The 12119-nt window shown below is 40.7% G+C and overlaps 1 protein-coding gene across 6 annotated transcripts in view; it reads right to left on the bottom strand.

Moving 5' to 3' along the window:
- Positions 1–243: 243 nt before the first annotated feature.
- gbf1 (golgi brefeldin A resistant guanine nucleotide exchange factor 1) overlaps positions 244–12119 on the bottom strand; it is a 55907-nt gene continuing 44031 nt past the window's right edge. For 4 of the 6 annotated variants that reach the window (XM_083540591.1, XM_083540594.1, XM_083540590.1 and 1 more), the window contains 26 exons: positions 11892–12084; positions 11670–11810; positions 11453–11541; positions 10944–11146; positions 10488–10611; positions 9682–9807; positions 8393–8475; positions 7992–8228; positions 7807–7900; positions 7549–7725; positions 7331–7395; positions 7028–7154; positions 6844–6915; positions 6475–6569; positions 6160–6313; positions 5611–5836; positions 5365–5513; positions 4517–4763; positions 3308–3510; positions 2655–2805; positions 1934–2064; positions 1746–1847; positions 1519–1632; positions 1069–1246; positions 794–958; positions 244–663 (listed from right to left, as the gene is read on the bottom strand). In XM_083540591.1, the coding sequence (XP_083396717.1) occupies positions 407–663; positions 794–958; positions 1069–1246; positions 1519–1632; positions 1746–1847; positions 1934–2064; positions 2655–2805; positions 3308–3510; positions 4517–4763; positions 5365–5513; positions 5611–5836; positions 6160–6313; positions 6475–6569; positions 6844–6915; positions 7028–7154; positions 7331–7395; positions 7549–7725; positions 7807–7900; positions 7992–8228; positions 8393–8475; positions 9682–9807; positions 10488–10611; positions 10944–11146; positions 11453–11541; positions 11670–11810; positions 11892–12084 (3903 nt within the window). In that variant the 3' untranslated portion in view covers positions 244–406. The remainder of the gene's footprint in view (positions 664–793; positions 959–1068; positions 1247–1518; positions 1633–1745; positions 1848–1933; positions 2065–2654; positions 2806–3307; positions 3511–4516; positions 4764–5364; positions 5514–5610; positions 5837–6159; positions 6314–6474; positions 6570–6843; positions 6916–7027; positions 7155–7330; positions 7396–7548; positions 7726–7806; positions 7901–7991; positions 8229–8392; positions 8476–9681; positions 9808–10487; positions 10612–10943; positions 11147–11452; positions 11542–11669; positions 11811–11891; positions 12085–12119) is intronic. The other 2 variants (XM_083540592.1, XM_083540595.1) reach the window with 2 other exon arrangements.

Raw genomic sequence — 12119 nt, 5'->3', positions numbered from 1 at the left:
CAACATCAGAAATAGTAACACAATATGACCTCAATACTGTACTTAGTTCACAATCTCTTTAAGACCTATCAGGACTAAAAACTAAATTAAATAAAACCTGGCATGCACATTTCCGTGTACAGCACATTCACCCATTTAAATTACCCACGACAGGCTTGACTTAGGAACAAATCTGGAATGTTCTACCCGTGTTCGCTGAGTGTAATATACCTTAGCATGGGCATGTTTATTGGAGGGGGTGCACTTTTACTCTGACTTCAATCTTTTCAGGTCCTGGCCTTATGTAATGTACTCATTTGTGCTGATCGTGCATCCAGTTGGAGCATGTCAATGCAAAGAGAGAGAACAGCAGTGTCTTCAATTCTCCAATGTCCTCTTCCAGATGCTCAAGGACAATCTTGTGGTTCTATTTGACCTCTGAAGTGTCGATCGGTTCAGTCGGACGAGGCACTGAAAGCAGGGGTACAGGAGATGTGGCTTCGATGAGGGCGGGATTTAGGATGATTGGCAGTGTCATGGGCGGCACGCCGACCTGCAGTGGAGATGCTAGGGGTTGGAGTATTAGAGGAGACTGAGTGAGAGTAGGCATAGTGTCAGACGAGCTTTTAACTGGGGTGGGCATTGCAGGGGTGGAGGGGGGCACTGGAGACGATCTGTCATTTCCTGTGAGAGTTAGAAACAAAAGATAAAATAAACACTCTGGTAAGCACAGTACACCTTAATCACTAATTGTGTGGTTAACATGCTTGGTGGCTCTTCATTTATGGAGTAGCAAGCATTGTTGCACTCTCACCGTTGGTACTGGGTGTTTGTATGTCCTGAGGAGATGCAGGTCTGCTGGGGGTCTTTGGCTCTGGTGAGGCAGTTGGCACTGGTGCAGGGAATGGCACAGGATGGGAGGGTGAAGAAATAGGAACAGAAGCAGGGGCGGGTTCTACAGGAACACTAGGGACAGGTTCTGTACACAGTCGGGGTACAGCAATAATTAATTATTACTTATTTAGCGTGTTTGTAATGGTGTGTATTTTACACTGGGAAGAGAAAAGTTAAAGCTCTGCAGGGTGGTACCTGGCATGACCGCTTGTTTAAAAAGCTCCTCTCGGAGATGGGGCAGGAAGCAGTCAATTCTCTCCCATGTGATCTCCCACAGATCAGAGTAGCCTGTACGCGAGTCTGCATTGTGGAAGATCCCAGCTGTGTCCATCACCAAAAGCATGTTCTTTAAAGACTCGGGGATCGCCTCCAACTGTGTAAAAAATATATATAAATTACAGCATTTTATTTAATGTTGATATGAAATTGGACGTTGGTTTCCAAATGTGAATAATGGAAACAGCGACTGTATTGATTTACACCGAACACAGCATGATCGTCATCATATCGGAACAGAGAGACTCTTCTATTGAAGCAGTGAATACAGTGCAGCCACAGTCTGTCACTTTCCAGTTACTTTGTAGCTTTATTGTATTCATTATAACCAATATTAAAACTACAAATATTATTATAAGTGTTTCTCACCAAGAGATCACTGGAGCCAGCGTGCATGTACTTGTCCATGAAGTCTAGGATGGTAAGCCAGAGCGCAGCAAAAGTGGGCAGAGAAAGCAGTGGTGAGAGATGCTGGAGGAACACCTGCGGAAGCCAACGCACCAGATATCATTTAGAATTTTCAAGATGGGGGGGAAAAAAAAATCAATCACTTCCTATTTACAGTTATGCTTCACAAAATACTAAATCTATTAAACCTTGGAGAGCAGTGTACAGGCCCTCATCCTGGTCTCCTCCATGCCCCCGACATCTGCTGGACTGATGTTGTCCAAGAGCTTAGTCAGCAGCGGAAACAGGACCTGACATAAAAGTGGTTAAGCCCTGAGTCAGCACCAATCGATGTTTGACTTGTATTTAACTACTGTGTCATATGTGATTATCTCACCTTGTTGAAACAGGATTCCCACTCCACAGCATCCAGTGTTTGCAGATCATGTACAAGTAGCGCCCTCTGGAGGTAAGTGAGGGCCTGCATCCGAACTTGCCTCCGAGCGTCACAGCACAGCCAGGCCATACCTACAGGGGGGCACCTTCAGTCTTTTATTCTGCTTTTTCTGCATGCGGCAATATACTTGTGCATGGTAGTAAAATATTAACCAATCCATGAACTCAAAAATCAGCTTTTTTACATGTGCTTTAAACAGATAGCCGACTTAAATTTGTTAACATATCAATAAAAATTTGTTTTTTTTTTAAAAGTCAACATTTCTCAAAATAAAAATAAAAAAAAAATATGCATGGGCTCAGATTGTGATGTCAGAACTAAGCTTAACTCTAAACCTTCTAATCTGTATGCAGAAAAGTATGATTCTAAAAGGGTAAAGGTATAGAGGTGCCCCTATACGATTGAATTTTCAGGCAGTAAAAAAAAAAAAAAATGCTCTATTATACAATGATGAATAATGAATTAAATTACAGTCCATGCATACTTTAAGGCTCTTTTGTATGTATTTGAATCTTCCTAAAATAAATAAATGGCCTCGGCACTGAACAGGAGACAAAAAAGAAATGTACTAAAACAAGATCTTGGTGTGATGGGAAGACATGGGAGAACAAAAAAAAAAAAAAAAAAAAAAAGTTTTTATTGAAACTGTTATAAGTCTGACCTTGGAGCAAAGGACACCAGCAACTTGACCAGAGTGTCTGAGAGTCAGCTTCAATCTTCTTTCCACCTGCCTCCAGATGGCGCTGTTCTTCTGCCCATGAGCTATAGATACTGGCTGCCCGCGTGTGCAGTGTATGCATCAAATCTAATAACTAAGAGTAGAAGCGCTGCATTAATTAAATTTTTTATTTTTTTTTAAAAACTAATTAGTTAAATTTCCAATCAATAATAAACGACCCATCACCTATAGGAAATAGCGATAAAAAAAAAAATGCACAGCTCAGATGATCAGTTTATTGATGCATGCTGATCAACATATCTACATTAAGCAGGTCAAGGAGATGCAGACAGGGGCAGAAATAAGCTGAACATTAAATGTTCCAAAGGAAATCTAGGTGGTGAAGAGGTCTAAAGGAAATGTAAAAGTGTGTCATGACTGTAATTCATTGAACAGGGAAATTAATTATTATTGGTAAGTTGGTATTTAAAGGTTTAGAGGATGCATAATTGGTGATTGTTTCTAAATATCCGAGCTGTAATGGAAAAAGAAAAACGAAGCAACATTCCTGGCCTAAAGGACCTCACCACCACACGACCCTACAGCAGCCGGCATGTACACAGTAAAGGAAGTAGGGAAAGGGCTGCGGTACTTACGTCCTGACTAACCTGTAAAGACACCGTATGGTAGCTGGCTGGCACCCCCTCGTCCTCCTCATCGTCACTGTGGGAACGGGACGGCCGCTGACTTGTGGGTTTAGCTCGGCGGGACACACCCTCTTTCTCTCTTGGCTTCTTCCGTAGCCGACTGGCTTTTGAGTCGTATTTGTGGCTCTTTTTTTTCTCGTGTGTGCGATAACCTGTTTAAGCCGCAAGAATGCGTTGGAAGAAAATGAGTTAACGAAAAGTTAAACCTCGTTTTGTCAGCTTGTCTACCAGTCTTTCCTGCCTTTTCAACAATCAAAAAGAACAACAAAAGAGTAACATCATCTTTTATCTTTCAACAGCAGTGCATTTCGGTAACAACATAGTTACCTTGGAAATACATCAAAATATTTTTTGGTTTTGTTTTGTTTCCTGATGTGCAAAAGACAAAGAACAACTATGCTGCATGTTTACAGCGCGGTTTCCATTAGCTTTTTACATGTTGGAACTATGAACTTTGATCAAGCCGCTTTCACAGTGAGCTTATAAGCCCTGTTGACAGCAGGTATCTGCAAAAGTGCATGGAGCCCTCTGATGAATAAGAAGCCCATGTCTAATCACTGTGCCAAAAAGTGCTGAATGTCTTAACTAAGCCCGCTGAAGATAGCTGGATTGAAGAACGGAGGGATAAACAGAGAGAGGGTATACAAGCCTCGCAGTTAGATTGCCCCGAGTTAAATGACTCACCCTTAGAGCTCAGCTTAAGATACCCAACCAAAGAGCTTCCAGGCACTGACACATCCAATTACAGTGCTATGGAACTGACTCAAACAAAGACATCTTAATCCCAAAGGAGTCAATCTGCACATACGAGGGCTAAAAACGGGTCGGTCTACACATATAGGACTTTCTATAGTGTTTTGCTTAAGTCAAAACCCGAGGAAAGAGAATTTTGTTGTCAGTTCAGATATTTACTTGTTTCCTTATTCGCACCAAGATTTCTCTTAAGCAAAGGCACCAAATCTTCTGAAGCAACATATTTGAGTGAGGCCATAATGTGGTTAAATTAGGAAGCAGGCCTTTTGTTATTTTGAAGTCACTGTATTGTTTAGCTAGCATGGACGTGACTCTCAGTGCTCATACAATCATAGACACAATGATATCCTTGTCTTATGAGTGCAACAATAATAATAATAAAGATGTGCGCTTAAACAAATTTACCTCCATTAAGACTGGCTTCCACAAACACTCGAATGGCTTTCACACAAAGCTCAAAGTTCTCAGGTGTGACGTGTGCGGCGTCACGTACAATAAAAGACAGTGACTCCACACACTTGATGAGAGACTTGGTGTCATGCAGGCCCATGTCCTGACCCAAGGTTAAACTGTACTGGTTAATCAGCGGAGCCTGAATTTTAGAGTCTGGAGCAAGTAGGGCCTTACTGCTGTCCAGGTCATCCTTACCAACCTATCAAAAAAACAATAAACAGTATATTAAGTGCAGATGGCATTAATAAAGAGCTACCTAATGTCTAGACATGCCTGTTTAAACAAAAAATCTTCCAGGGCACACCTGAGTGACAAAAAACACCTGTCAGTCACTTTTTTTCCAACTCTTGAAAAATAGGTTGGGTTCAAATAGGTTCTAAATTGTTTAACACAAATGTAAATATCAGGAAATACTTGAAATGAAAATTAAATTCTTGCTCCATCGTTTCTTCAATCTTTACTCTACTGCAATTATAAAAGAACTGGCCTTTGCTGTATCATTAATTTCAAAAAGGATATTTCTTTCCCTTGGTCACTGGGAAGACCTAATCACATAAGATCCTACCTTTAGCATTTTTTTTGTTTGTTTATTTCGGTTATATGGAAAAATTGAATTTGGGGAGCATACAATGCAGAAGACTCTTCTTCAGGGCACCTAATGAGGAAGAAGTTTCTAACAAGGATCATCATTAAAAAAAAAGTATACAAAATAATACAAAACTGAAAAGGATGTCGATTGTATATATATATACAAATTGTTAAAAGTAGGCAAAGTTAGTACATGTTTTTTCCGTACTCACCACTAGCCATCCGACTTCAACTTCAGTGGAGGAGCGGAGCATTCTGGGTTTGCTGTGTTCGGTGTAAACCTCGGAGTCAGAGGTATAGCCTCGGTCCAAAGTGACTTCACTCTGGTGGTATGAGCTCACTTCACTGTCAGACTGAGCACCTACAGAACCCATGTGTTTAATATTCAGGTATCACTGCACTCTAGATTCGACTCTAGATCAGAAGGATCTGTGTGGTTCACAGGACATTCTCTTTACCTGTGTCACTGTCAGGGCTGCTGCTGGTGACCTGCAGTGCGGCTGGAGGTTTGACTCCGGCACCGATGCACTCCAGCAGCGTAAAAAGGGTGTACCAGTCATCGGTGCAGTGGATATTGGCAGCATTGGTTTTGAGCAGCTCGTGCAGGCCATAGGCAATCTCTCGACTAACTCTGGACAACACATGAGGCTTCATCATCAGGAGCAGCCGCAAGGAAAGCAATACCTGTGCAGAAAAAAATAATTGTTTAATAGCATAGTGAGCAGTTAAATTCACAGCAGGCTGGTCACTGGTAAACACAGGATTAAGCAGTTTTGAGTGTTTGCGCCACTCCAGTCACTTCTAGTTAAATACATGCCCTAACCTTATCTGAATAAGTATTTATTGTGTTCAAAAGTGGCTCCTGACCAAGAATGTTTGTAGCCTAAAATGTAAGACAAAGTGAACGTGAGGCGCACATTTTTTAATTCATAAAATTTTATTTTCTACATACTCTACAGACAGGTATGTATGCGATAGACTTGCAGATAAAAAGTATTTGGAAATACCTGTGAGCTGATATCCTCCCGTCGCAGCAATCGTATAGCAAGTCTCAGCAGCCCCACTACAGCCCTTTCTACCAGGAAGCAGCTCTCGTTGGCATGCACACACAGGTGATACAAACGGGCACGTACAGTCTGCCACACACACGACACCCGGTCCCTGCGGGTACCCGAACAACATTAGACAAAATATATTAATGCTTTGTAATGTTTGAACTGTATCCAGTGACTTCATATGAACTAAGGCAGTACTTTATTACACTACTCTACGGAACAAGTCTCTGTAACACAATTTCTTGTATATTTCAATAGTCACTGTACCTATTTTCTAGAACTATGCGAAGAAGCATCTCTAGACAGAAAGCAGCATCTTCTTCATCATACGTCTCTTCATCAGGAGTCACTGAGATAAGAGCCTGGAACGTATCGATATAACTATTACATATGTACAGCTTACTCTAATATATATATATATATATATATATATATATATATATATATATATATATATATATATATATATATATATATATATATATATATATATATATATATATATATATATATGAACAATCTCTGAGAAACTGTTCAGTATAATGGATTACAGCTTTCAAATCTACAGTCTGACTGAGCTATTTAATGTCAGCAGACAGTAAAAACACTGAAGCCAGAGGTATAAACAAGCCTCACCTTCATTAGCTCTTGCAGAGATTCCAGCTGCAGGAACTTGCTTTCTGTGATCAGTTTCTCAGGATCACAATGCTGTCAAGGAAAAAAACAAACAAAAAACCCAATAATAATAGAAACAAATGAGTCCCTCAGCAAAATAAGTTTAATAAAAAATTAAACGAGGATATTGTGAGCATGCACATACCTTTATACAGAGCAGGGCAGACTGCTTGGCCTCCTGATTCTCAGCAGAGGGGCCTCGTTGTCCTGACTGCTCCGCTCCACCACTCAGTGTCAACCAATTAACAAAGCTCAACACAGCAGACTCTCCCCTGAGAAAGGTACAACCTTCAGTTTTAAACTGCTCTTATCACCAGCAATATCAAGACACCATGTTGTAATTTAATATTCATTATTTATCAGTTTTATTTAGATTTTCTGAGGTATAAATCTTCTATGAAGAGATCATATTCCAAAATGTCTCTATCTTTTTGTAACTTAAATGTACCTGTTTAATGGCGTCTCCTCACGCTGTAGAGAAATCTTTCCATTCGGGTCTACAAAATCCTCAACCTTTAAAGAAAATAAAAAAGTAGGAGACTTTCACTCCCAAATCAATCGAAACCTTTCTGTTCCTTTTAAATCTGCCAATTGACACTGACAAAAACCCTTAACACATGTTGCATTTACACAATTCATAGTTCCCCATGAGTATCCCTCTCTCACCTCTACCATGGACTTGGGTAAGAGCTCAGCCCTGAAGAGCTGTAGCATAGCATCCATGATGTTCTTCCAACCCTCTCGCAAGATATCACCGTGCCGATGAGCAAGGTTAAACGCGGTCTTTGCTGCTATCTGAGCCTTGGCATTGCTGCCAAAAACTGTGGGCAGGTTTTCTACAGACTGGACACACAAAACATGGCGTTACAAATCCGGCTGGTATGATCTCGAATGAAAAGTGTGAAAGACCGGTGTTGATTTTACCTCACTGTTGAGCGTAGTAAACTTGCAAAGAGAGATGATTAAATTATCAAAAACGTCGCTGAAGCCATAGTGTGCTGAGATCATTGCGCATTTCCTGGAGACGGTATTAAAATGAGTTAGGACAATATTACTAATAGTCATGCATGATTGTTTAGATATAGAGTTTTGTTCGGCATTTTACACACCTGAAGCCCGCAATGGCTTTTTGGATAATAGCGTCCTCTAAGCTCTTGTCGAACACATAGGACAGGGCAGCAATTGTCGGGCCCCAGGTCATCGTGAATAGGTCGTGATCGTAGCTGCCGGGAGGCACATGGAGAAAGATCCCCTCAGATGTGGCTCCTCTGTGTAGCAACACACTCCACACATAGTTCTCCTTTACCAGGCCTTTCTGTTCATCAGGCATAACAATTTCTTCATTCCTGCAGGACAAATCACACACAAACCACTTAATTTGAAGACACTACCTTATCCAATGTAAAACTTCGGGACAAGGTAGCAAAGACAGTTTTAAAGTAAATAAATAATTTTATAAAAAAAATATATCTAATAAAAAAAATATATATATATCCTTTTGCTTTCTTACTTGATGGCATTGTAGATATCCTCCAGCATGTCCTGATCAAAATCTGTACCACCATTCACATTTTTTAGATTCTTCTTGAATTGCTATTACATTACAGATAAAGAGAAGATTAAAATTCGTTAATGTCTGCAAACTGCAATACCATCTCTTTCTTATCACCTTTCAGATCTAATAATGGACCTTAGGGTTACTACTTTTGCTGTCCCTTAAGTGTTAGAGCTGGGCAGACTGGCCTAAAGCCAAACTCAGCCCCAATATAAACACACACATCCGTTGCTGAGTGATGGCGTTAGGCCACTGTTTTACTGCATGCCTTCTTAATGGCAGGTAAAAACAAGGGAAAGCTAATCTCCCTGGAGAGAGGGATGAACAGAAAGAGAAATAAACAGTGGAGTAAACAGGGAGAATGGGGGGGAAGTGCCAGCTGGGCCCGTGTTGTTCCATACTGGAGCTTTGGTCCAGACATTTACTATAGCTGCCTTAGAGATGAGACAGCTGCACTCACACACGTCAGCCAAACAGCACTGCGACCTCTCAGCTTCAAGAGCTCCACTTTCGCTTAGAACCCTGCTCAGATACTTACCCTTGAAGTATGCGGTGTGGGCATATCCCAGCACTAGCTTCCAGGAGACTGTGACGCATCTTAGATCCTTTGTTAATGGATTTTTAGAATTATTACGGTACTAAAATACTATTGACATGCCTGGCGAGAGTATAAACCTCTAACTGCGCCAAACATTGTGCAACTGTGTGTATGTGCATGCGTATATACGTTCAAGCCTGGTCAATAATGCTAGTGATTGTAATAATAAGTTGTCTGAAGAAGTTGTCTCTTTTCAAAACAGGATTTAAATTGTGAACAAAAATCATCCAACAAAACACATTGGACAGGGTAGTAAATATGAAGCAGCCATAATTAGTAGCTCATGTTTTTCGCCATTGATGGGAACCAAATTACAGCGAGTGATATAAAGATGCTGGTAAATCATCTGAGAACGTTTGCACGGAATCGCAGCAGTAGTGGTGGGTGAGGAACGGTTAGCAAAACTGCAGGTTTATGTTTTGAAAAAAGCTTTAACCGTAAAGCCCATCAACAGGTGTAGGAAAGCAGAATGACCTCTTGCAAATAACATTCACACTGTCTAGTAGCTCCACAGACACATAAAACCTATTTACATTCATCGTTAAAACTCTGCTAGTGGTTTACTGACAGAAGACATTCATAAAGGCTTTTCTGAGAAACGTGAAATTCTGCACTGATAACACAGTGTTCCGCAAATGCCGCTCACCTCTACGGTCATGGGGATGTTCTGCTTGCGGACGTTGTGGTTGTGTTGATCCGTGTTTAACATAATGACAGCGTAGGCCAATGCAAAACCAGCATCATTCGTCAAGAAGGGATTCCCGTTTACTTTCTGCACGTGGGAAACAGAGCAATAAAAAAAATATTCAACATCCAATCCAGTACGAGCAGAAATATCTTTATAAATCACTTTGAATATGCAAAATTAATTCAATGATCTGCTTCCTCTCAAAAGGTCAAAGAGTCAACCTTTTCCTGTTACAATATCCAGTGTAAACGGGAAGGGCACAAACCTGTTGTATCTATTTTGTGTGAAATGAGCTCATCCGATCTTTTCCGACTGCGACTAAAAAAAGACATTACTACGAATACTTTCCAGGTCACACAGAGAGAGCGACCAAACTTATTTAAGGAGTGTGTTCTACGTGTTCTCTTTCTTTGGTTTAGGCTTGTCTCTTGCTGCAGGGCAGATCGATTATGTCACATGCCCTCCTGCAACTTTTTCCTTGTCCCTGATTACCTGCATGACTAATAACCCTGTCCTTCATTCCTGTTCCACAGTCACTAATTACCTGATGATAGGGCCAGTTGGTGGTAAGGATTGACTTAGCATGTGGTAATGGAAGAAGTGGTGTATATGTCCTAGTAATTGTGTGCAAGTGAGACAGCAGTCTACACTCTATTTACAGTACGTGTGTGTGTGTGTGTGTGTGTGTGTGTGTGTGTGTGTGTGTGTGTGTGTGTGTTGCTGTGTCCCTGCCAAGGTGAATGTGTGTATGGCAGCTGACTCACATGCCAGTTGTCAGTGAAGGTCTCCAAGAGCCGATGAATGACCGGCGCTTCGCCAGGAAGTCGGAAAGCCTCCAGATACAAACGCAGAGCCTCGTCTATACGCAGCCCTTGAAAAGCGAATGTGCTGGAAAGAAAAGAACGATTACATTAAGTATCATATACACAAGTACTTTTTCAACACTTTGCATTCGCCAACTCCTTTTGCAAATCAATGCAACACAAATGCAATCCTGAGGAAATGCATCTTAGGATCCAGCTTTGAAAGTATAAAGTCACAACAGCAGATGGCAGCACACTCTGCCATCAGCAATATTTCTTCATACTGAAGATGTTGAAGGCATCATCCATCTTAACATCCCTGCTGAACTTGAATATTAATTACCCTGAAATATACTGCAAAGAGCTAAATCCAGTTTAAGAGGATCCATGAGAACCTGAGGTCCAAGGAAATCTTACTTGACAAAACTGTCGAGCAACTCCGTGTTGTTCCTGTCACTTATGAATTCTCCAATCATCTTCTTGTCCAGTCGAGGGTTTTCTCTAAGCCACTGAGCCACTTCACCGGTGTCCATTGGGCTACTCAGGAGACCTTTTTCCTGCAGAAACTGGATCCCCTTCTTAGGCTTTTGATTGAACTGCTCTGTGCCTGTGATGAGAAGCTATAAATACAGACCAAAAACATAAAACTTTAAACACTTATGTTTGCTCACTAACAAAGCTAATTTGTCACCAGCACTGCCCTCATTATGCAACCATACTCGTCTGAAAAATGAAAAGTAAAAGAAAATAATAATAATAATAACAAAAATCACTCACTCGGCCCTTTTTTCTTTTCTTTTTCAAAAGCTACTTTATTGCTATGAATTTCTTCCATATTAACGGCAAATTATTTGTGCAACCTATTTCTACAATTACAACGTGAATATATTAGCCGTTTATTCAATCTGTGAAATATCAAAAACTACCTTTTTCTTGTTTTTGATGTTAATCAGTTCCTGGGAGTCCGGGAAACAACTTGTGAAACGGTGAGGCTTTTTAGGGCTTTTCTTTTCAGCTGAAATATTTGGAGGACAGAAATTAAAAAACATTATTCCACTGTCGAAATAAAAACATTGATATCATTAGTTGTCAGGCTCAGGCTAAATGAAATATTTAGTCACGTAGTATGTTAAAGTATAGCACCTGAATCAGTCTCTTCCTGGTCTTGTCTACCCAGCTTCATCTTCTGAGCCATTAGATGTCCACTGGTTGGAGGACACACTGATGGAGCTCCTGACTCTAATGCAGTCTGTCCATTTGAACCAAACAAAGTCTTGCCAGCCTCTGAAGATTAAAGAGCAAAAGCTCAACAAAAACCAATACTTTGTGACTACTAAATATCAGTACAATGATGATGATAAAAACCTGTTGCTGCATCTGTAGTATTGTAGACAGGGGCCTCTGCTTCAGCTGTTAAAGTTTCTGAGTGCTCCTGCTCAGCGGCTCTGGTTATCACTTTGGCCTGACAGTGAGCCTCTGTGCTGTCTATTACAGTTAACAGAGCTTCAAGTGAAAGAAGATGGGTTGTGTAGAGCTGTCCAGAGACTGGAAAAGCATTCTGCAAAAGTAGTGGATCAAATTAACTAAATGAAT

This window comes from Silurus aristotelis (genome assembly GCF_946808225.1).
Source record: "Silurus aristotelis genome assembly, chromosome: 4".
Lineage (NCBI taxonomy): Eukaryota > Metazoa > Chordata > Actinopteri > Siluriformes > Siluridae > Silurus > Silurus aristotelis.
Note: the sequence above shows the minus strand (reverse complement) of the source record. Positions and strands in the feature narration are given on the sequence as shown.